This window comes from Archocentrus centrarchus, chromosome 13, assembly GCF_007364275.1.
Source record: "Archocentrus centrarchus isolate MPI-CPG fArcCen1 chromosome 13, fArcCen1, whole genome shotgun sequence".
Lineage (NCBI taxonomy): Eukaryota > Metazoa > Chordata > Actinopteri > Cichliformes > Cichlidae > Archocentrus > Archocentrus centrarchus.
This window is the reverse complement of record NC_044358.1, coordinates 35,216,970-35,241,641: the sequence shown is the minus strand read 5'-3', so window position 1 is coordinate 35,241,641 and position 24,672 is coordinate 35,216,970. Positions and strand designations below refer to the sequence as shown.

The window sequence follows — 24,672 nt, the reverse complement described above, 5'->3', positions numbered from 1 at the left end:
GGCCGCCCGCGCTCCAGGCGGCGGCGGCGAGACGAGACTGAGGGCCGACCGCGCTCCAGGCGGCGGCGGCGAGACGAGACTGAGGGCCGACCGCGCTCCAGGCGGCGGCGGCGAGGCGAGACTGAGGGCCGACCGCGCTCCAGGCGGCGGCGGCGAGACGAGGCAGGAGGCTCGAACCGAGCCCGACGCTCCAACTGAGCGTAACCCTTGGGCTTCAAACACGGCTCCGACTGAGCCGGACCCTTGGGCTGAACGGGGCCTACAAGGTGAGGCTCCGAATGTGCAGGCTGGGTCTGCGGTGTAGGGCACACAGCTACTTCACTGAGCAGCTGGGGCTGCTTGGGGGATGGACCAGGTGCATGTGATGGTGGGTGCGTGGGAGCTGACGCTATGGAGGGCGAGGGAGCTGACGCTATGGAGGGCGAGGGAGCTGACGCTATGGAGGGCGAGGGAGCTGACGCTATGGACTGTGACTGCAGGGAGGCTGAGGGACCTAGGGGGACCGAGGGACCAGGAATGGAAGTACAGGAGGGAACTAAGGCTGACACTGAGGGAGCTGACACGGAGGGAGCTAGGAGTGTGGAAGCTGAGGACGGGGAAGCTGACACTGGAGAAGCTGACTGCGGGAGAGGTGAGGGGACCGAAGCTAACTGCGGGGAAACTGGAGTCGGGGGAGCAGGAACAGAGGAGACTGGGACTGAGGCTGCAGGGGGAACCACAACGAAAGGAGCTGAGGGACCAGAGGAGGGAACAAAAGGGACCAAAACTGACGGGACTGAAGCTAAGGGAACTGGCACTAGGGGCCACGTGGAAGCAGGCCGGGAGACGACTGGCTGCGTGGAAGCAGGCCGGGAGACGACTGGCTGCGTGGAAGCAGGCCGGGAGACGACTGGCTGCGTGGAAGCAGGCCGGGAGACGACTGGCTGCGTGGAAGCAGGCCGGGCGCTAGGGAGAGCTGAAGGGACTACTGGGAACTGAGGGACTGCGGGGACCTGAGGGACTACGGGGACCTGAGGGACTACGGAGACCTGAGGGACTACGGGGACAGAGGGCACAGAGGAAACCGAGGAGACTGCGACTAGAACTGAAGATGAAACTAAACTGATTGGAGAGACCAAGGGATTTAAGGGAAGTGACGCCACTGAAGGGGGCAAAGCTGAAGCACTGGCTGTGGGGACCGGGGAAGCTGACTGGACTGAGGTGACTGAGGAAGAGGGGACTGAGGTGACTGAGGACGAGGGGACTGAAGCTGAGGAGGATGAGGGGACTGAGGTGACTGAGGAAGAGGGGGCTGAAGCTGAGGAGGATGAGGGGACTGAGGTGACTGAGGACGAGGGGGCTGACGCTGAGGAGGATGAGGGGACTGAGACTAAAACTGAAGATGAAGGGACTGGAGGTGAAACTAAACTGACCAAGGGGATCACAGAAAGAGAAACCACTGGAGGGGGCAAAGCTGAGGCAGGGTGAACTAGAGCGGCTGGAGCTGCTGCTGACTGAGGGCGAGCAGGCTGAGAGCTAGGGAGAGCTGACTGCGTGGAAACTGACTGAGAGCTAGGGAAAGCTGAGGCTGAGGGAGCTGAAGCGGGGAGAGCTGGCACTGGGGAAGTTGAAGCGGGGAGAGCTACAGAGGCTGACTGAGGGAGCTGGGGCTCTGATGGGAGTGGCTGAGGAGCTGCTGCAGCTAACACTGGGGGCTCTGACTGCTGTGGCTCGGAGGCTGCTACAGTGGTCTGTGGTGCAGGCGGCGTGGGTAACTGTGGTGCTGCTGCTGGTGATGCTGAAGACAGAGAGTTCAGTGCTCTAATCTGTGCCTCCACACGAACAGCAGAAGCCATCCAGCCGGCAATAGTGGGTGACAGCAATAAGCGAGGGTGGGTGTCTAAGAGACTGAGCACAGCAGAAAATCCAATGGAAAAGGCTTTCGAGTCAGTACAGTTATAAATCCGGGAGGAGATTCTGAAGAATCTTCGAACCTCTGGCCCAAGTTCCCGGTCCAAGAAGACGGAAGCATCTGCAGGATCCATTGGAGGGCTGGCAGAGTCAATACAGGACATCTCTCTCACAGTGACTGATTCCTGCTTCTTGTCATGGGTTGCTGGCTCCGTGCTCCTCTTCCTGAATCGCGAGCGCTGCTTCCGCGTCTTAGGGAGAGGAAGGGAAGCAGAGCTGGCAAGAGAAGCAGCAGGCAAAGGACTGTCTGATGAGGAAGTGAGCCCGCCCAGCCTTTTCCCGAAAGGTTCGGGCGGGGGCGAATCTGATGCCAGGGAGAACCCGCCCAGCTTAATCCCTAAAGGCTGGGGCAGAGGTGGGGCAGTGGTATCGGGCGGTTGCTGCAGTGCGGCTGATGAACAGGGCTGTGGCGGCGGAGGTGGAGAGAGCGGCAAGCTCTGACGCGGAGACCCTTTAACCCAGCTGGAGTCTCCCCAAGCGCGGTGAGAGCGGCGGAGCTGTCCCTCATACTCGGGAGCCAGCCACGGCTTCCTCCTCACCACTTCCTGCAGGTGAGCTTGCACAGCTAGCTGCCGTTCACACAGGTCTGAGTCCGCGGGGTCTTTGAAATGGTCGCGTCGTTCTGTCATGGCGTGTGTGTGTGGCAGGCAGAATTGGACCCCAGGATGCAGACTCAAAAAAACAGGATTTATTGGAAAAATACAAAACAAACCTATACTGGGAAGGGACTAAACCAAAACCTGAGGAGGAGCAGGGAGACACACAGCGAGGGAACACTGAAGACGACGCGACAGAGAACAAAACAAAACTGAGGGCTTAAGTACACACTGGGTAATCAGGGCAAGAGGAAACAGCAGGGAACAACAGGTGAAGCAAATGAAACTAACATGGGAAGCAAAACTAAACACAAAGCACAGGGAACATACGACTGTCAAAATAATACAGGAAGTGACTAACCAAGGCGCACGCAGACTACATACGGGGGACTGGCACACAGACACGGGGCAGAGACACAGACTAGTCACAACACTAGGAATAAACTCAACATGAAAACACAGGAGGTCAGGGACAAGACATCATGACAAGAACATGGAGCAGGGGAGACAGGGACGAGGGGAACAAACGTATCAAAACAACTGAAAAACAACAAAACTCAGGGAAGACAGAACTAAACACAAAATGCTGGGCAGACGGCCCAGGACCATGACAGAAGGATTTCACCTTTCTTTTCTACAAAGAAAAAGCCAGAGCCAAGAGTTGAGGAAGAGGAAGAGGATTATACCTGCATTCAGCGAGTTTCTTATGTTGGCCTCCATGGCCTCATGTTCTGGGTGTGACAGACTGTAGAGCTGGCTGTTAGATATGGAGCTCCTGGAAGTACATCTATTGCCCAATCAAAAGGTAAAGCTTCTCTAAAGGCAGAGCTTTAGACTCATTATTGGGAGCAAAGACGAAGTGAGTGTCCGTCTTAGCAGGTAGCAAAGCAGACTGCAAACATGTGGACAAACAGAAGTTACACCAGCTGATAATTCTGGTTGTAGCCCATTCAATAAATGAATTATTTTTCTTTACTCAAGGGTGCCCAATAACTATGGGAGTTTCTGATGATGAAAAAACATAAAATTTCAAGTACTCGTGATGGGTTCAGTTTGGTGAGTAATGTAAGTGAACAATGTTTTTAATTTAAAGCCGTTACACTCGTGAGGGCATCCAAAAAGCTCTGTTCAGCCCCTGAGTCAATCAGAGCTCTTAGTCTGAGTCACTTAGAGTCTAGGTATAATGTGGCTGGCAGCTACAGATGGGGTAGGGAGATGACCTGCCAGTAACCCCACAACTACTGGCAGGTGGCCCTTACGATATACAGTGGCTTGCAAAAGTATTCACATCCCTTGAACTTTTCCATATTTTGTCACATTACTACCACAAACATAAATATATTTCACTGGAATTTAATGTGAAATGGAACAAAACATATACATGATTCAAAACATTTTTTACAAATAAAAACTGGAAAGTGCGGCGTGCAAAAGTATTCAGCCCCCTTTTCTCTGAGTGAAACCAATTGCATTCAGAAGTTGCCTGATGACTGCTAATGACTAAAAAGAGTCCACCTGTGTGTAATCTAATCTCAGTACAAACACAGCTGCTCCGTGACGGCCTCAGAGGCTGGTTAAGAGAATATTCGGGAGTAAACAGCATCATGAAGTCCAAAGAACACACCAGACAGGTCAGGAATAAAGTTGTGGAGAAGTTTAAAGCAGGCTTAGGCTATAAAAAGATTTCCCAAGCTCTGAACATCTCACGGAGCACTGCTCAATCCATTATCTGGAAATGGAAAGAGTATGGCACAACTGTAAACCTACCAAGACAAGGCTGTCCACCTAAACTTACAGGCTGAACAAGGAGAGCACTGATCAGAGATGCAGCCAAGAGGCCCATGGTGACTCCGGACGAAATGCAGAGATCCACAGCTCAGGTGCAGGAATCTGTCCACAGGACAACTATTAGTCGTGCACTGCACAAATGTGGTCTTTATGGAAGAGTGGGAAGAAGAAAGCCATTGTTAAATGAAAACCATAAAAAGTCCCGTTTGCAGTTTGCCAGAAGCTGTTGGGGACACAGCAAACATGTGGAACAAGGTGTTTTGGTCAGATGACACCAAAATTGAACTTTTTGGCCAAAATGCAAAATGTGGCATGGAGGAGAATTAACACTGCACATCACTCTGAACACACCACCCCCACTGTCAAATATGGTGGTGGCAGCATCATGCTCTGGTCAGAGTTGATGGGAAGATGAAGGGAGCCAAATACAGGACAATCTTGGAAGAAAACCTGTTGGAGTTTGCAAAAGACTTGAGACTGGGGCAGAGGTTCACCTTCCAGCAGGACAACCACCCTAAACATAAAGCCAGGGCTACAATGGAATGGTTTAAAATAAAACATATTCATGTGTTAGAACGGCCCAGTCAAAGTCCAGAACTAAACCCAATCGAGAATTTTTGGCAAGATCTGAAAACTGCTGTTCACAAACGCTCTCCATCTAATCTGACTGAGCTTGAGCTGTTTTGCAAAGAAGAATGGACAAAAATTTCAGTCACTAGATGTGCAAAGCTGGTGGAGACAAACCCTAAAAGACTTGCAGCTACGTGTATAATTGCAGCAAAAGGTGGTTCCACAAAGTGCTGACTCAGGGGGACTGAATACTTTGCACACCGCACTTTTCAGTTTTTTATTTGTAAAAAATGTTTTGAATCATGTATAATTTCCGTTCCACTTCACAATTGTATACCACTTTGTGTTGGTCTCACATTAAATTCCAGTGAAATATATTTATGTTTGTGGTTGTAATGTGACAAAATATGGAAAGGTTCAAGGGGTATGAATACTTTTGCAAGCCACTGTATACACTCACCATCTAAGACACATGAACTTTCCACAGGTGAAAGACAGGCTCTGCAGAGGTGCATATGTTCACTGTTTTGCTCACATGAAGAAGCCAAGTAGAGAGAGCTGGAACAATGGTGGGGATATTATCATGGAGTTACTGACTGCTGATCGAGGCCTGGCTGATGACTGAAGCTTAGAGTGTACTCTCTTAGGAAGTCGTCAGTCTTAATGGAAAGAGACTGTCATGTGTCTCTACTACAAGAATGCAGAATTTTACCACTGAATCTCAGAGGTGGGAAGTAACGAAGTACTAATACTTCGTTACTGTACTTAAGTAGATTTTTTAGGTATCTGTACTTTACTTGAGTATTTATTTTTCTGAGTACTTTTTACTTTTACTCCCTACATTTTTACACAAGTATCGGTACTTTCTACTTCTTACATTTTCAAAACAGACTCGTTACTTTTTAACACGTCAGGGAGAAGTTTGCGTTTCCGGTCAGTTCGCCGTCAGTCATCAAGCGATCTGAGCCTAAACGAAGGAATATTAACATATAAGAGACAATCGTACTGGCGTATCCTCCATCCCCGGGGCTTATCGGGTACAAAGGGATTAAATACACAAACCCATATAATTAATGTCTCATTTATAGCGCTATAATCAGGGGTCACAGCGGGCCGGACCGAATCCGTAAGTTGCGCTGCGGCACATAAACAGCTTAGCTAGCGCTACTGAAGAGGAGCGAGCATGAAGGGAGTAACGTGTGGCAGGTAAATGCAACGTTTTTAAATGCTCAACAAATATCAGCAAACACACAAAGTGTGTGCAGTTTGTCACACAGTGTGTCTGCTAGCTAAAAGAAGAGCTGCTGTATTTCAGGGAGAGCAAAGAGAGAGAAGTTCACTCAGAGATGGAGAAAGAGGACAGGAGAGGAAGAAGAGGTTAGAATTAAAGGTAAGGACTGGAAAATAAACTGAAGTATGCTGACTTTGTGTTATTCAAAGATTGTATGAAAATACTGCAGTTTAGTACGTAATAAACAGGTTATCTTGTTGTACTGTATTTACAGTAAAGCTCTGTGTTGGTGCACTTTGTGTTCATGGTCAGAGTTACAGGTTACATCAGTGCAGCAGAGATGAGTTTGAATCAAAGCTGCTGATGCTGAGATTCATTCACTGAATCCAACATTTCTACAGCCTGTATGCTGTCAGTGTAGGGGATGGAGATCAGCTCAGATAGCTGTGAAATACTGGGTTACATCTTTGTGACTTCAGTTCATCCACACAGAGCAGTAAACCTCAGAGCAGCAGCAGCAGGTCAGCTGATCACAGCCTGCACACCAACATCATTTACTGCAGCTACAATAGAAAGCTGTGATTCTTCTCCCCATGCAGAGCCACTACAGATGATCTTAGGGTTCCTCCACCTTCTGAATCCCACTGTAACCCCTGAGTATCCTCATGTTGGTGTTTAGGTGGAGGCACAGTCACCCTCTACTATGGAGGACACAGAGAATAGAGCTGTGTTTAAATTCCCTTTAACAGTTTGTGATTCAAGCTGAGTACATTCATTAGAATTAAAATTTAGATTGGAATAACGTTTGTGTTCTCATGTATTATTTTATATTATTACAATAATATATAATAAGGTTCAGTTAGCTTTACACAAAAATAGCAGGTAGAAACGTCCTCCAAAGAGCTACTTTTACTTTCTTACCTTGAGTACATTTCAGAGCCTGTACTTTTTTACTTTTACTTAAGTAAAGAAGTTGAACCAGTACTTCGACTTTTACCAAAGTATTTTTTAACACAAGTACTTGTACTTCTACTTAAGTACAGAATGTCAGTACTTTTGCCACCTCTGCTGAATCTGGATTTTGGCCAGATTACTCTGTCATAATGAACAAGACTGGTAGACCAAAAAAATGTATGTATATTCAATTCAAATGTTCAAATTATTTACTAACAAATATTCACTAGGACTCTTACAACAGAGGATTAAGCACTCAGGTGAATATAGTGGAATCTCCTTTCTCACTAAAGCAAATAGTAAAAAATGGGTAAGCAGGTATGTTTTCTCCTGACAGGTAAATTTAAGTTAGGCTTAATTCCAGAGGATGAGGAGCAGGGCTGCAGGCAGATGACTGCCTGAGGGACCGGGGACCTGAAGAAGGAAGACAAGAGCCCAAGTAATTTAAGATGAAAAAACAACAACATTAAACCAAGCCAACACTAGTTGCCACATAATTTGTTGCAAAGATCTGGCAATAAATAGACCAACTGAATTTTCTTCTTTTTTAGTTGTTGCTGATGTCGGCTACAGTATCTCTGCATAGTAGTGCACAAGTAGACACTTGGAATTTTTATTAATTCATACAACTCTGTAGTAGCAGTCTTAATCAATTTTGAAATATTATCAAGTACTCTTCCAACTGAGACTTAACTCTAAAGCGTCAATTGTAATTTTGAATGCAGTGATTTTGAGAGTTAACTGACTAAAGAGTTCTGATGACTTCAAAGTAAAATATTTTTGGCTTACTTGAAAACAAAAATTTCATCTTGAAATACCTGTTTAATAATCAAAATACATTTTTTTTATGAAAAAAAAAAAATCTCAATTTAAACACTCACTGCAGCATGAAGACCAGAAGATAACTGTCAAGTTTTCCTTGCCTGGCATCGACATAAATTGTTAGATAATTTCAACAAATCTCTGGTTATCTGATTACACTGTCATAACGCTGTGCCTACGTAATTTCGTTATCTGAGTCCACAGCAACATCACACTGAAGAGCACTGAACAGAATAGATGAGGGCCCATGAAAGAGGACTGGCAATTGAAGAAAGAGCTGAACAAAATTAAGGGGGCACATACATTAAGCATTTCTGACACTGGCAAATCAGTTTTCCTTAGCAATTACACCAAGATAGCTTTGATTTCATCTGGGGATGGCAAAGGGGGATTCAGCACTACAGCTGTCAGCAAATTCAGGGAAAATTTACAGCCTGAAGTAAATCTTGTGAGCTTTTGAGGATGTTTTAATGACCTGCCTTGTCCTTTACAGAGTTCACAATCTGATTATAAGTAGTGAGGACAAGAGGCTAATTGAAGTGTCACTCAGCAATAAAGTATGTTTCTTTTCCCTTTTTTATTGTAAGCGAAGAAAATCATCTCTATTTGAATAGCTTATCATCTCTTGAAATATACTAGAGATTATATATAGAACTACTGAGGCTATTAATTCCTGAAGGGACAGTCCGAAAATAAAAATATATACTCTGAAGTAGAACAGAAGCATCAGTCATTAACTGTTTAATATCTATAATTATTTGTACTTTATCTTTTGGTAAAGTTTGACCTGTCCAGGGTGTCCCCCGCCTCTCACCCTATGGCAGCTGAAATAGCCCCCCACCCCCACAACAGATGCTGCAACCACTGAAAAAAATTATAAGGAGTCTTTTATCAGAAGTCACATGCAGATTATTTCTACATTTGCCCTACCTGAAAAATATTACTATCTTGTTTCCTCATCTATTCATACATTAATGCCACCCTTTTAGAGCCCATTAGGCATGACTCACATGGATATGTTTCAGGTGCCAATCTTTTAATCTATCTAATAGACTTCAATTTGTTCATGTCAGTGGGGAGTCTTCTTCACACACTAAGGTTAATTATGTAGTTCCACAGGGTTCTGTGCTAGGACCAATTCTGTTTACACTATACACGCTTCCCCTAGGCAGTATTATTAGAAAGCATTGCATACATTTTCATTGCTATGCAGATCAGGCCCAGCTTTATCTATCCATAAAGCCAGACGACACACACCAATTAACTAAACTGCAGCAGTCAAAAGTTTGGACACACCCGTGGTGAGTGTGTCCAAACTTTTGACTGGTACTGTATAAAGGCCTGGATGACCTCTAATTTCCTGCTTCTGAATTCAAATAAAACTGAATTTATTGTACTCTGCCCTACAAATCTTAGAAACATGGTGTCTAACCAGATACTTCCTCTTGATGGCATTATCTTGGCTTCCAGTAACACTGAGGAATCTTCAGCTCAGCTCAACCACACTCAACTTTTATTGTAAATTGCTGCTAAATGTACAAGACAGGTCCCCAAGACAGGCCCCACTTAAAGACCTCATAGTACCATATCACCCCAATAGATCACTTCACTCTCAGACTCCTGGCTTACTTGTGGTTCTTGGGATACTTTAGAGTAGAATGGGAGGCAGAACCTTCAGCTTTCAGGCCCCTCTTCTGTGGAACCAGCTCCCAGTTTGGATTCAAGAGACAGACATCATCTCAATTTTTAAGATTAGGCTAAAAGTTTTTTTTTTTTTTTTTTTTATCAAGCTGATAGTTGGGGCTTGATCAGGTGACCCTGAACCCTCCCTTAGGCAATAGACCTAGACTGCTGGGGGTTCCCATGATGCAATGAGTATTTCTTTTTCACTCAGACCTTTTCACTCTTTCTGTGTTTATTAAACCACTCTGCATTATTAGTTATTATTAACCTCTGTGAATAATCATCCTGTTGTATATGAGCAAAGTGGGCAGCTAGCTTGCCTAATGCTAATGCTAATGAACGCTCACCTACCTTGCCTTGTGATGACTGGTTGTTGCTGCTATGAGATTGCACCCGAAAAACATTCAAGCAGTGCACAATTGTGAGTGACTTGGGGTTATTTGTGCTATTATATTGCCAACAGAATTGTATTTGGGATCAAAAAAATATTTGCAACTATCAAATAACAAAGACAGCATTACATCAATTACTAGTTATTGATGTCAATTCATTCATTTGTTTTGAGAGGAGGTGGACAGTGCAGTAGCAGAAGTACTGGACTGTGTTGTTTTGAACACCTTCCATCTCAGGTCAGTGTGACATTCTCAGGGCCATTAATCAAGAAAGCAGCAGAACAGCAGAGCTCAGAGGATATCAAAGGAAAATACATTCTGACCCAGATAAAGCTCTAATTCAACGGAAAAAGCACCATTACTGTGCTTAGGGTTCACACGTCAACAAAAGTAATAGATAACATCTCAGAAGGTACGACTGAAATTATATAAGATCATGTTAATTCATATAGAATAAGGCCTAGCAAAAAAAAAAAAGGAGAAAATCTTATTTTTGCTTTTTCCTATCTTACTTTTGTGCACATAGTTTACTAAGGACCAGTATCCAAACACTAGAAAAAAAAAACTTTATATTTTCACTAATATAAGCAGAAATTAATATACTACTTACAATTTAGCCCTCCTTTATTACTTCCATCTCCTCTGTGTTAATTCTGTTCCCTCAGTACTGCTAAGTACCTGAGTAAAGACAAGCAATATTAGTGTTGCCGCTTCTTAATGTTTCCATATTTTATTACAACCTTCAAGCATCATATGATTGTTTTAGTGTGTTTTATTGCAACTGGCTGAAAAAGTCAGCTGCAGGCTGCTCTCTGTAGCTGTGCCTTTGTGCACTGATGTGCTGTGCTACAGCCTCTTGTTTCTGTGAGTGCTGTTATGTGCTCCTTACACACTATACTGTATATGGACATAAAATCACCACTTTTAATTAATGTATGCGTCCTGTGTTTGAATACTACTGAAAAATAAACATGTTGTTCAGCTGCTGGATTAACAGAAATAGTAAACAGCAGAGAAGACAGAAAAGGATAGTTACACTAACATCAAGGAAAATGCACGGCAATATGGGTATATATTGAACAGCAAGGTTTAATTTATTTCTTGAAACAAAATGAAAGATATGTGGATCCCAAGATAGCACCAGATTGCCCTTTCCTCCAGCTTATGTATTTAAATCTCCTTGGCAGAAAAGCTTCATACTGGGAAGCTGTACAAACAAAAGATAGATTTACTGGAAAAAGAGGTTAAGGTGTAACACAAACACCATCTAACAGGATTGTCCACACCTGCCAAAGAAACCTTTGGCATCCTTCACACTGTAAAGAATGCTTTTACTTTGAAAATATGATTAACCCAGTCACCGCATCAAGACAGACTTAATCCAAAACATTATGTGCAGTTAAGTTTTAAAGCAAATATACTTGGCTGCATATACACTGTGAGTGGAATAAACAAAAGTTTAAAAAAAGACTTGCCATCACAGAATCTGAGTGCCTTTGTGTGTTTGTTTGCAAAGAAAGCATCCACCCAGTTGATCGAAGGGAATGGATCTAAACAGTTAAAATGATTATTATACACCTGCTTCTAGGCAAAAAAAAAAAAAAAAAAAAGCTAATTTTTAATTTTATCTTTCACAAATGCAGAAAACTACAACACACAATATATTAATATGTGATACCTAATGCATGCTAAGCAGCCAGTTTTGGATTCATGACAGGACACTCCCTTGATAGCCCCCATTTCCAAATGATGAAGGAACATGACCACAACCGATTCTCACGTGTGTGTTTGCAATGCAGTAAAATAGCTCCTGATGTTGTGATGTCACTAACATGTAAAGAATAGTGTTTTACTACAATCAAGAGCTGTAAATTCTCAGAATGAAGCTATATCTATTGGATCAATGCCTTATGCTGACAATATAATGGAAACAGCTAGAAGAAGAAAAAATGCATTTTTTGGACTACAGCTACATCTGGAATATGTAGCTATGAGAGACTGGAAGTTCATGAGTATTTACAAGTTGTTAGGTATCAGGGTGTGCAGGAGTCAATTAAGATCTTGTGACTTCCGTTTGCTTTTTTATGCAAACCATGCATAGGTAAACTCTAATGCTCTTAATATTGCAAATTATGTTTAACAGCACTAACAGCTTTTTGTTATATTTGGTACATAGTGTATATTTTCTATGTTTTAATCATTTATATTTTCACAATGAGCGTCATTAAAAAAAAACATGCATGTACATGTACTGTACAACTGATGTTTAGCCTACTCACAGTCAAGAACTTGAAACACTGGTTATAGCGCCAACCAAAACTTGCTTTTAACTGCCTTCTTTATGCATAGTGTCATGTGTATGTAACATAAAGAAAAAAAAAATAATAATCATTTAGTTTCCTCTTTTAAACATTATTTGGTGGATTTGTTTTAGTGTGCTTAGGATCATTATTTTGTTAAGGGTTCACTTCCAGTGCAACTGTCAGGAGGATAGTGACACATTAGTTTATCTTCACTGACTTTTGATATGACTGACAGCTCATAGTCGATTCAGTGACTGTAAATCAGAGAGCCCTCGCAACCCCAAACCGTAACATTTTCAACACACGTGCAAGTGCAGTGCAAGTGTGAGAATTCTGCTCTTGTAAAGCCGTCTTTGGTCCAAGCCAAAAACACGTCTCCTATTGTGGTGAAACAGCTCAATCTTTGATTTGTCTGTCCAGTGCATAATATTCCAAAAAATCTCAGTCTTTCCTTAGGCTAAATTATCGTTGGCAAGCTGCAATTTTACTCTAATGTTCTTTTTGGACAGCAAAGGCTGGCATGCCTTGCATGCTTCTCAAATTTGTATAATCTCCTTCTTAGTGAATGAGCATGCACTTTGACATGAACAGCTGCAAGAATTGCCTTCACATTCCCTTTTGTTTGTAATTTACTTTCAAAAGCAAAAATACAATAAGTGAAAACTTTCCTAAAGTTTTTTTTTTTTTCCATGAAAAGACAAAATTTTTTCATTTTTACACCAACATCATCTTGAGTCAGAATTGCCATCTTCTAGTATGTTTTTTTTTTATGTCTTCAGTCACTTTTACTCGCTCCAATATCAGGCTGTGTGTGTGTGTGTGTGTGTGTGTGTGTGTGCGTGTGGGGGAGGGGGGGGGGGGGGGGGGGGGGGGGTAAATCCTAATCATGTACAGAATCCTAATCTTTACCAGCTTTTTCTATAGCTTCTCTGAATTCCTCTGCATGGCAGGGAATGGATCCAACTGTCAGTTTAGACTCTCAGAATGCTCTTGGCCTTGAACTTTACCTAACCTCGCACAGTTGTGCACACAGAGTTTGCAGCTACACTACTCGCTCTGCACACAGTGACTTTCCAAGGTGACTCGTGTCATGACAACAGTTTTGGCTGGCTAATGGTTTAACAACACTGTGGTCAGATTTGGTCCTCACTTAAAATCCTCAGTAATGAAAATTTACCTTGTTGTCTGTCTATGGGAACACTTGGGGCCAGCTACTCTGCTAGCAATACTCTATAGTCCCCTTAGTCTAAGTAGTAAATACTACCATTCGGCAGCTAAACTCTACCTTCAGTCATAGGGCAAGAGGCAGGGTACACCCTGGACAGGTCACCAGCCTGTTGCAGGGCTAACACAGAGAGAATTTAGAGTGACCAATTAACCTAACCTCAGTAAGTGCATGTCTTTGGACTGTGGGAGGAAACTGGAGTACCTGGAGAAAACCCACATAGACACAGGGAGAACATGCAAACACCACACAGAAAGACCCGGGCCAAGGTGGATTCAAACCCAGACCTTCTAGTTGTGAGGCAGCAGTGCTAACCACCACGCCAACGTGCTGTAAACCATTAGTATAAAATAAAGAGTTGTTTATTAAAGAAAATGAGCAATAATTTTTTTAGATTTATTAGTAATCTCAGAACTAGTTTGCACAAGGTGGTGGTTTACCTAATAAAGATCACTGTCTATAACATATTTGAGGACCTGCCTTGTATTGTAAGGCTGTTTAATGGCATATTTAAATATACTGTAGCGCAGCCCTTTCTTGCATATAATTTTCTTGTCGTCTTCCGGAGTAATTTGTGTATGGAGGCAAATGCTTGGCTTTGAGCATCTAGGATGCAAAGGCTCATTCTGCATTTTCAATTAAGACTGCTGGCAAACACTTACCTTAGGTTAACTGAATATTATTAGTGCAGGCTATTAATTGGCTGAACCGGCATATGTGCTTTTTCTGCACATCAGCATTTTACTTTTTTTGAAGAAATGCTCCATTCTCATGTTTATGCGGCCCACTTCAGAGGAACATATCCTCTGCTGGGATGCTTCTTTTGGATATATTTCTGTCTGGAATGATTAAAAAAAAAGAAAATGTACCATTTGGGGTAAAAAAAAAAATAAACAAAAAACTAACAATCAAAACCATGCTTTTAAAGTGAAATATTTACATATTTTGATTTCTTGAGGTTTTTTCTTTGTTCTCAAATTCATTTTTCTGCATCTTATTTTAAAGACCAATATTTAAAGAGCAGAGAAAACATGGATGTCATACCCTGTTCATAAAGAAACATTTGTTTACCAAATATAATGATTATAATAACATACATAAATTTTGTCTTTGGTTAAAATATTCTCTTCCATTGTCTCAGTCCTAACCTGAGGGTAAATCCGTAGTTCACCACATTGTTTTTTATTTACCACGCAGTGTGTCGGCTTAGGAAAGCAGCACAGGCAATGCATGCAATGAGGATGTCAGTGATGTAGCCATCAGATGTTAAACAACTTGACCTGTGTAAAACCCCTTGACCCCTACGGAAACTTTCCTGAGGTGCATACTGCTGACTGCTGCGCTTTACCTACCTCCAGATGAGCACGGCAAACAAATCTATAGCAGCATTTTGCATGTAAAAACCTCATTTCCACAGTGCAAAGAAGATGAAATTCAAATGGGGAAGAGTCAAATGACCCAACCACCCTGGAGCAGTGGGAATTTGACTGAGGCAGAGAAGAGCTGCAGGCTAAAGCAGACTGTATACTTTGGTTTGGAAACACCATTTGGTTGGATTAGATGAACAAAAGGACATGTTTGCACAGTAAGGCTGCATTGAATCTGATGTGAGTGGGCATGTCAACATAGTGGGATTCTGATCACACTAGTTTGCCTAACATGAGGCTAAATATACTCTTAAACAACTTTAGATGTCTTGCATGGAAGATAGTTTACATACACAACTTAATGTTGTAAACAGCACAGACTTGTAACCATTCAATATGAAAACAAAGATTGATGTGACGTAGCAGCTGCAGCTGTTGCTTGCTTCTCTTTATAATCCATTTTATGATGTGGCAGTCAGTTCTGTAGGATAGAAGACGTGCTGTATTATCGTGTGTGGCAAACAACATAGGACACAGAAACTGAAAATATACCATCAGGACAGAGGCATCAGACTTCTAATTCAAATTCAGATTCTGGAACTTCTTCAGATGCTCAGCCTGTTTCCTTTTGGGGTAGGATGTGCTGATTTATTAAATTCATTGCAAGACTGGCATCAGTTGGGGTGCTTTTGGCAAAACACCTCTCAATCTTAGCACACTTTTTGTAACACTCACTCTCACCTTCACATGGGTGAGAATCACCTGACATTAGTGTTCTAGGGTTGCGCGTGAAAAGAAGGTTCATAAAATGTATTTTCTAAACATTTTAGCTCCTCAAATGCTATTGGGAAGCAAAGTTAGAAACAAATTAGCAAAGCCCATGAAGGGAACAGTGTTAACTGTAATGGTTAAAAAAGACTGCAAAAGAAAATTCCACACTGGTTTTCATTTGATACAAAATGAAATTTAAATGAACAGAATTCCAGCGGCATTGAGTTTCTCCCGGTGAGTGTCCTGTTAAAATGTACTCTGGAGAAAAAGAAAATGTCGTCACTCTTTAAGCGCTCTCACGGCACCTTGCCATACTGTTTAATTCCATTTATTTAGACCTCTGCTCTGCTACTTTGGAGGCTTGATTAGAATGAGAATCTCAGCCATCGGGGCTAGAGATGTACCATCTCTAAGGAATCATCTGGCTGACAAAGATTGAGTGGATGTCCTTCCCTGAAAGACAACTGGCTGATTTGCTAATTTCAAAATACAAATTGATGGTAACACACTTACTATACACATGCACACTAAGACACGCACACATTTTTACAGATAGCGGTGTTTCAGACCTTTCGGTGTCTCAACAACAGATATGCAGGCCCAAGAGAAATAAACAGATATGTCACTTTCTATTTAGCTCAAAAACAGAGTGCCTGTCCATCATCTCAATGAGTCACTTTTTGAGCGTGAGAATGAGACTTTGCATTTCATCCGATGTAGAAATGGGGGTGGGGGTGGGGCGTCATGGGCGGAACAAAAAAGGTATACAGTAGCCTCAGTACTTCAAAAATCTAATTTTCCCCATGGCAGCTATACAGTTACAAAAATACAGATTAATACCCTAATCCATTAAGTATTCTAATTTTTTTTTCTTTAAACAGTTGATAGCCATGAACATTGCTCATAACCTCTAAATTGCATTTTTCTTTTCTGTACTCTCAGTTTTGGATTGATTCTCAATCTGCTCCTAGTAATTTTTAAGCCTTCAAGCTTCAAAGGTCACTTTGTAACCAAACCTAATTAATTAAATTAGTTAGGAGCCGCTGCTTTGCTGTGCTGTGCAAGATGTGCTCCTTGAGCTTTGACGAGCAGACATGAGAAAGTTCTGGATAAATAAGATTTATTGCCTTTTCTCACTTGAAAGGAAACTGCTGGCTGCCTTGAATAATCCTGTCTCTTGAAAGTCTGAATAACAAGAAAATCAGTCTTTTATACTTGTGTTACAATACGCTGGCATAAGTATTACATTTTCAATAGAAATCTGTTTTTCTTTGTTGCACAGCTAAGTTAAATGATAAGGCATAACTCAAAGGCTTCAGATATATTTTATTAAGATTGAGGCTTTGTGCTATTTTCAACCCTGTGAACGTTGTAAAACGGCATCTACATAACGGCATTGATTCTTATTTTTGTAGGTTATCAAAAAGGCCATGGAACGTAAAAGAAAAAACATCCAGAGATTTCGAATATTGGAATAATGGCAGCTGGGTAGCACAACTTAATGTGAAAACATTACGAAGGCCTTGAAGCTTTTAAAGTGCTTTGTGGCTCCGGTGACATCAGTGCAAAATCTGCTAAACTGAGACATGGACTAAATTTGAAAAAAGAACAGAAAAACAGAGGAGCAGGGTTACAAATAAGTGAGCTTGACAGAGATCTGTATAGCCTGCTCCTCATCTCTGCCGTACACTAGAAGCTTGAGTCATTGTCTACTCTTAGAATGAGCTCTATGGGTTTTTATGCTTTTCCTGGACTGGTTAATGCAACTTCAGCAGTGTGATACAGGTGCAATACACCTTTTAATTACAATATTTTAAGATTGACTATCTGAATGCCATTCAACAGTGATGAGAGGGCAATACAGCAGCCTGAATATAAAGTCATTCAAAGCCCTATTGGAGCTCAGCAGAATGATGTAAAAACAGTTCAGTGTTTCTCCATTCGTCGTTCAGCAGAGAGGTCTCTCTGTGTGCTGAAAAAGTGAGCACTGGCAATTTAAGATATCAGTGTGGCAACACGCCAGTTAAGAATCGTTTACAACAGCACGACAGTGGCGTTAGTCCCACCCATGGGCCGAGTGGGTTAATGGTAAGTCCTCCTGTTGCACTCGTTGGACAGATCGTTTGATGTCAGTGAGCTCGATCAAGTGGACCGATTCAAACGTCTGGGCCCAAGCTGGATTTTTAACATGTGTAGTGACTGAATTCCAGTTTGATGGAAGCTACATGGTAAGCAATTCCCATTACTGGATTGCTGACATGGAACCCAAGAGTCACACAAGAGTCACACAGATTATTTTCTTATGAATACATACAAATCACACATAAACTTTGTTTTCACTACAGGACAGAACGACCTTGAATACTATATGATAAAGATGCCCTGAAATTAAGAATATGGGTGATTTACAGGCAGCAACATGAGATTAATGTTATACTTTGTTTCAGCTCACTTCAAATTCCTTTCAAGCGTGTCCTTTTGACTGGGGATTACGGTCATAGCTGATATAAAGAGACTCTTAAACCCTGAGAAAAAAAAAAAAAAAAAAGACTTCCCTCTCTCCCGAGTCATTTAAGATTATGCCCCCTGTGGGTGCACTGTGGGTTTAAGAGTGTAAGAGCCCTGCACTAGACGGCACATCTCCGCATGCATCACTTCTGTGTAGGGACATTACAAAATAAAGCATGTTGATTTTTGTTTGTCTTGTCTGGAAGGGGGACTGCACAGAGTGCTGATATGTACTTGAGAATTTTGGATGTGAATGGCATAAGCCTGGCCTAAATTAAAACAAAAAAAAAAAAATGTAAATGTTCTTACCTCCAAATGAGTCATACTCTGTTTTTTATTGGATAGATTACTTCCGTCTATCATCCTCAAATGTGTCCAGATACTTTTGATATATATATATATTTTTTTTTTTTTTTTTTTTTTTTTACAAAAATAATCCAGACTAAGGTTTATCTGACAAAATGGAGGATTGCGAGCACTGGACATACAAATTTGTTTGCCTGTTTACCTCCTTTACCCTCATTGCTCCATTGTTATTCTTTGCTCCTACTCATCATGTTCTTAGGCGGAATGCAAATCTGTTATCCTCTGATTCGGGCCGCAGTGGGGTTGTTTTTGTGTGTAGCTGTTAGTTGCACTGATGAAAAGACCACCTGTCATCTGCTGGCCCTTTGATTAGATTAGGAGGTCAGAAGGAAGGATTAAATTGATATAAAATAGACTAGGCCCTCATACAGTGCTTACTCTGTCATTACAAGAGCTCTCATCCAGATGTATTAGGCATTTCTCAACTCATGTGGAGTCCATCCCTGTAGTATGGATTTTAATATCAGTCATTATTGATAAGGAAAAATAGATGATGTATGTTTTATAACATGACAACTTAATTTGAATCACCTGTTAAATCATCCGGGCTCCAGTGGTGAAATACAGGATGGGTAAACCCTCAATTATGGGATCACGGGCTGAGATGATAAAGACTTGGGCTGACAGGTTTCTACCTCAAACAATTACCTCTAACAAACAAACAGAGAGGCAGCCTGACAGTCTGTCAATATGCAATCACAAAATTAAAATGTAAAACACTCTAGCTTATACAGTAGTTTATAGTTTAATGTTAGGGATGTAAAAATATATTATAAATGTCTTCAAATATTTACTACTATTCACAACAAAATTAAGATCTTGTTTATCCAGAGATCACACCGAAAACGAAGTATTTTAAACCATATCAATGTTACTGCAGTATAAGAAAGAAAGAAAGAAGTTTTATTATTTTATATGCTTGTATCTGTTTATAGAGTTTGGTTGGACTCTGTTTTGTCTTGAAACGCTGACGAAAACCCCCCCAGAAAAACCGATTTCCCTTTATTATTCTCATGTTTCTCTTCCTTTAACTATCCACTTTTTTCTCTTTCCTATTTTCTCACCCTTTATTCACTATCTGGACATATGAAAAGCCTCTGTTTTAAATATCAGACACCGAGCAGTACTCAGACTTGTACGGCATTAATTACAGTAGTTGTGGATTAACAGCTCGCTGTGCTGGGAATTTAAACTGAATTAAAAGCGGGAACGAGGCTGATAAATTGCACTTTCAAAACAACCATTTGTGAATATAACTACATGGTTCATAACCAGCTAACTGCTTTGACAGGTTACTGTTTTTGATAAAGAGCTGATCCAGTTCTTGACGACGGGTTCATTTTTTGTTGTAAGTGCAGTGTAGCACTAATAGGTGGTGACCTGACATTCGTCCCTCGTTTACACAGATGCAGGATGCAATGCTTTAGCTGTAAACTAAACAAATGATTCAAGAATTTGAGTCATGAGCCGCCTCATATGCATTCCTAGCATTTTCTCGTATGCCAGAATTAGTCATATACAAGAACGCAAACACCAGATTCATTTGGATCAGACATTAAACAGTCTTTAACCCATCCCATCTTCCTAGGACAAAGTCCATTTAATATCCATATGTAAGAGTAGGCAATGGTTGGGTGAATTCACTGCGAGCGTGTGGGTGTCATGCATGCTGCTGTTAGTCAGTCAGCTCGCTCCCTTCCAAAGATGACATTCTCTGTGTGCTACATGTGAGAAAGGGCAAAAGTGGACAATGTCTTGAAATTACTCTTCGGCATTTTCGTCTTTAGGGGTTTATGTGTAAAAAAAAACCAAAAAAAAAACAGCTCTGGAGTGATGGAAACATTCCACTGAAAACCACAAATGTAACCTCAGTCAGAAATATTCCTCCTCCGGGGACCATGAATGTTATCGTCACTGAAATCCATCCATCCTGTGTCAAGATCCTTCGAGGCTACAAGAGTCAATTTGTACATGTACCTTAAAATGTTTAAACAATGGCATAAAAGAAACAAATCTGTACAAACACACACACACACAAAAAAAGCTCTTTAATGAAATTGTAGGACCTGCTCTTCATACTGCATTATCACATATATAATGAATTCACACAAAGTGAAAGTCAAGGTCCCTGGCTTTTCCATTTGGAAATTCTAAATAGGTGAATATACTATAAAAGAAGAAGTGGATTTTAACCAAATCCAAGCACTACCCCTAACTCTGGGTTGCCGGTGACCCGGTGGATGTGAGGAAGATTATTTTAACAGCAACAAAGTCAAGTACAAGATAAGGAATTCTATTACACGTGAACCTTGTTTGCCCTTCGTAAAAAAACCCAAACAAACCAAAACAAAAAAAAATAAATAAATAAAAAACATTTATTAAATATTTAACGCGCATAACTAGGAAAACTTGTAAGCATGCAGTTCATTGGGGTATTTTATGGTGTCTTGCATCATATCTCCTTGAGTGAGTGACTATGAATCTAATTCGCCCTTAATAAAAACTGGATACTAATGAATCATACAGATTTGGCCATGAATGCTAATGTGGTCTTCATTCATTCTCAAGAAAGGCTTACAGATTCCAAAATCCACTGCCATCCAAAGACCCCCCCCCACCCAAAAAAAAAAAAAAGATTCACAAGGGGACAAAAGTCTTAACAGGGAGGAGGGGTTTGAACTGCAGTTGTTGTTTGTGAATGTCTGCATAATTTGTAGCTACAGAGGTCTCCCCCTATTCTCATTCTAATTGGAACTGCACCCTCTCTGCTTCTCCCATGGCAGCTCCAGTTCCCAGAGTGAAGACCCAAGCCTCCCAGCCTCTCACTCACACAGCCACCCAGACAGCCAGGCTGAGAGAGAGCGATGGAGGGAGGAGTCTGGTAGTGGAGCTCTATCCCCTGACAGGGTCTGTTGTGGTAGAGCAACAGAGAGAGAGAGAGAGAGGGAGAGAGAGAGAGCGGGCAAGTGAGGGCTGAAGGCACTCAGAATGGATGGGCAAAGAGAAACCGTGCGAGCGACAGAGGAAGAGTGAGCGTGTGTGTGTGTGTGTGTGTATTCTCAGAGTCAGCAGCGAAGACACAGAAAGTCTACAAGCTCACACCACAAAGAGAGCGCGCAAGGCAGAGCTGACAACCGGCTACTCTGAAGAGTGACACAGAGGAAAAAGACAGTGAGACAAGAGAGAGAATAGAAGAGAGAAAAGAGAAAAGAAGAAGAAGGAAGAGGAGAGGAGGAGAAGGACGGGAGACAGACAACCAGCCTTCCTCTGGTAAAACGAGACACCACTGAGGGACTGTAGCATCACCCCCCACATACCCCCCACCCTCTCCCCAGCAGCACAGAGGAGCACTGTCTCATCTCGTGCATGTGTTTGTGCCTGCCAACTTCAATTTTACACTCGCCTACTGTTTTTCGTAGGTTTTGCCCTCTCCACTCCGCAGTCATGATCCCTTGGGTCCTTCTGCTCCTGTGGATCTCCGGACATGGTAAGTTTCCCAGATTAAGTTACTAATTCATCACGTCTCTCGTTCTTGTGATTGCTGTGTGACTAGCTGGCTGGGAACTGTGTCTCTAAATTCATCTCTTGCTGCGATGTCTTTTTTTTTTTTTTTTTTTGCGCTTGTTGCTGTGCCATCTGCGTTTTGAACTGCGCTCCCGTGTGCGCTGTGATGCCTGATGCAAAAGAGAAAGGAGGAAATTAAGAGAGGACAAAAAAAAAAAAAAAAAGTCTGAATGGCTGTCGTGGGGTTAAAAAGCTGCAAATAGTTGCAGTTTGCACTTTTCTCCGTCACTTGCTCGTAGCTGTTCAGGCAATACAAGTTAAATACTTCCCATGCGGGCTTGTTATTCCTGTCACACACGCAGACACACACAAACAAAGCCCCCTAAACCCAGTCCAGTTCAGTCAAGCGTTCACTCCTGAGTCACATTGTTTTGAACTGACAGCCTTTCCACATTGACTTCAACTAAGGGCTGGGGGGGCTGGGGGCTGGTGAAAAGAATGTAGAGAGAGGAAAGTTAACGGTAAAGTGCTTCAGAAGGCAGACCCATGTGGATAGCTTGGCAACTCCAGCCCTTTGGACAGTATCTGCTGTTGTTATTTTATTCCTAGACAGTCTGTGTGGACAGAAGGATGGATGGATTAGTTGTTTCCCCTGCTTGCCACCAGGTGGTTGTCTTTGGAAAACAATAGAAGTGAGTAAAGTAGTGCAGAAGTCGAACTCTATGCAACACCTCTGTGGGGTTGTGAGACGCACAGAGCTACATCAGGCGGCGGAGGTTCGGCCGTTTGCAGCATCGTGCGCCCTATTAATGAACACGCTAGTTTATATTACCCAGGGTGAGAGCCAATAGTTCACCACCTCCTTTCAGAGTTTGACCCCATCACATTGGGCTGTATTCTAAGGAGGGCAGAGACTGAACAAATGCCTGTGTCTGTGCATGGTTGTGTGTGCCTTTAGTTGTTTCCCAGAGGGAGTTGTAACCTTTTTTTTTTTTTTTTTTTTTTTGAAACGCAGCCCAGAAAAAGAAGAAGAAAATAAAAACTCTTGAGATCTCAGTTTGTTGACACATTGTGTGGAAACTGACAGCTCAAAGTTGGTAACATGCTGATAAAGCAGCAGCTGTAAATGATACTTGGTAAACAAGATCATTTTCTTCAGCACTGAATTCAGCTGTTTACACATGATTTATAGTCTATAGCATAGAAGGGGGGGGTGCTCGTCAAACACAGCAATTTGCTGTGATTATATTTCTTATAAGCTGACTTATTTTTCATGTAGAGGCAAATAGAAAATAATGATATCATAACAGACCTATTTGAACCTGACTGATGGCGCAATTAAGCCACTCTCAGCTTCTCCCGTGCTTTAACAGAGGCAGAGCTTTTGCAGATAAAGTGTCTACGCTATTCATGGCTGCGTATGTCTTGGGATATGGGAGCGCTAGTTTTCTAAATTGAACCATCGGGCAGTTAGAGCAGTGGAAGCTTTCTCTCTCCTGATTTGGGAATGGAAAGTTGTGGTCCATCAAACACCGGAGATGATGCGATTCCTGATTGTGCTGCTTTGCTGTATTCTGCTCCCCAGATTCCATAAGTGTTTCTGTACCATCTGTGCTTATTGTGATGCAGAAATACATGATCGTTCATTAGTATCGTCCACTTTGCAAAGCATCTGCTAAGTATTTCATCTGCAGTTGACTTAAGCCATGTGCATTTTGACTTGATTTCCATGGCTTGCTGGTGTAGAGCGCAGGAAAAAGTTAAAGGTATAGAAGACATTGAAGTGAACATTAAAAGAGCTGATTTGTTTTGTTCCTAAATCTCTACATTTCCATTCACATCATCACAGGTTTAGCCTCTGTTCTGGGAACAACCAGCACCAAATCTGATATATACCAATTGGAACGAGACAATTGCTGCAACCGGAATGAGATGGGATTGCTGCGCATTTCAGCACAGTTGGATATTACCATAATATAAAATACCACTTTCCCTGCCAGGTAAACAGGGGATAACAGCCTACCTTCTCCATGCATGCCTCTGGGGAGACAAAAGTGCTTCCCTGAAGCTTACTGTTGTTGTACAAATTACGGCTCTGTTTATGTGTCGAGCCAGTGTCAGCAGAAAGCTGCGAAAAACAATCTTGTTTTTATGAACACCGGGGACAGAGGGGAGTTGTGGCCATTGCAGGCATATACTCAGACGCAGCTATCCTGTGAGACAGCGAGAAAGAGAGAGTGAGAGAGGAGTCGGTCCAAAACGAGAGGCACTGAGCAGTTTTTTTCTCTCAACTTTGAGAAGTAAATGGTCCAAAGCGAACAAGACGGAGGGGGAGAATAAGGAGAGGGAAAGCTGTTGTGAGCTGCTCTCATTCCTGACTGCACTGTTATCGCATCTAGGGCACCTTTTCTTTTGCTGTCACCTCTCCAGCCAGTGACAGATGACACAGCTCCAGTAAGAAATCTGGGAATCAGTCTCCAGGAACACATTCACCTCAGGCCAAACTCTTCCAGGACCTAATCCATCCCTTCATACCGCCTCCTCCTCGTTTCTCCTGCCATCTAATATGTACACCGTATAGCATCTCTCACATTCTTCAGCCTGCTGTCGCGAGTTCACTCCTCATCTTGCAGTGGCACATT

The 24,672-nt window shown here is 42.3% G+C and overlaps 1 protein-coding gene across 4 annotated transcripts in view; it reads left to right on the top strand.

Moving 5' to 3' along the window:
- Positions 1-21,950: 21,950 nt before the first annotated feature.
- The window catches only part of kirrel3b (kirre like nephrin family adhesion molecule 3b), a 171,352-nt gene continuing 168,630 nt past the window's right edge, over positions 21,951-24,672 (top strand). For all 4 annotated transcript variants that reach the window (XM_030743868.1, XM_030743867.1, XM_030743865.1 and 1 more), the window contains exon 1: positions 21,951-22,013. In XM_030743868.1, the coding sequence (XP_030599728.1) occupies positions 21,971-22,013 (43 nt within the window). In that variant the 5' untranslated portion in view covers positions 21,951-21,970. The remainder of the gene's footprint in view (positions 22,014-24,672) is intronic.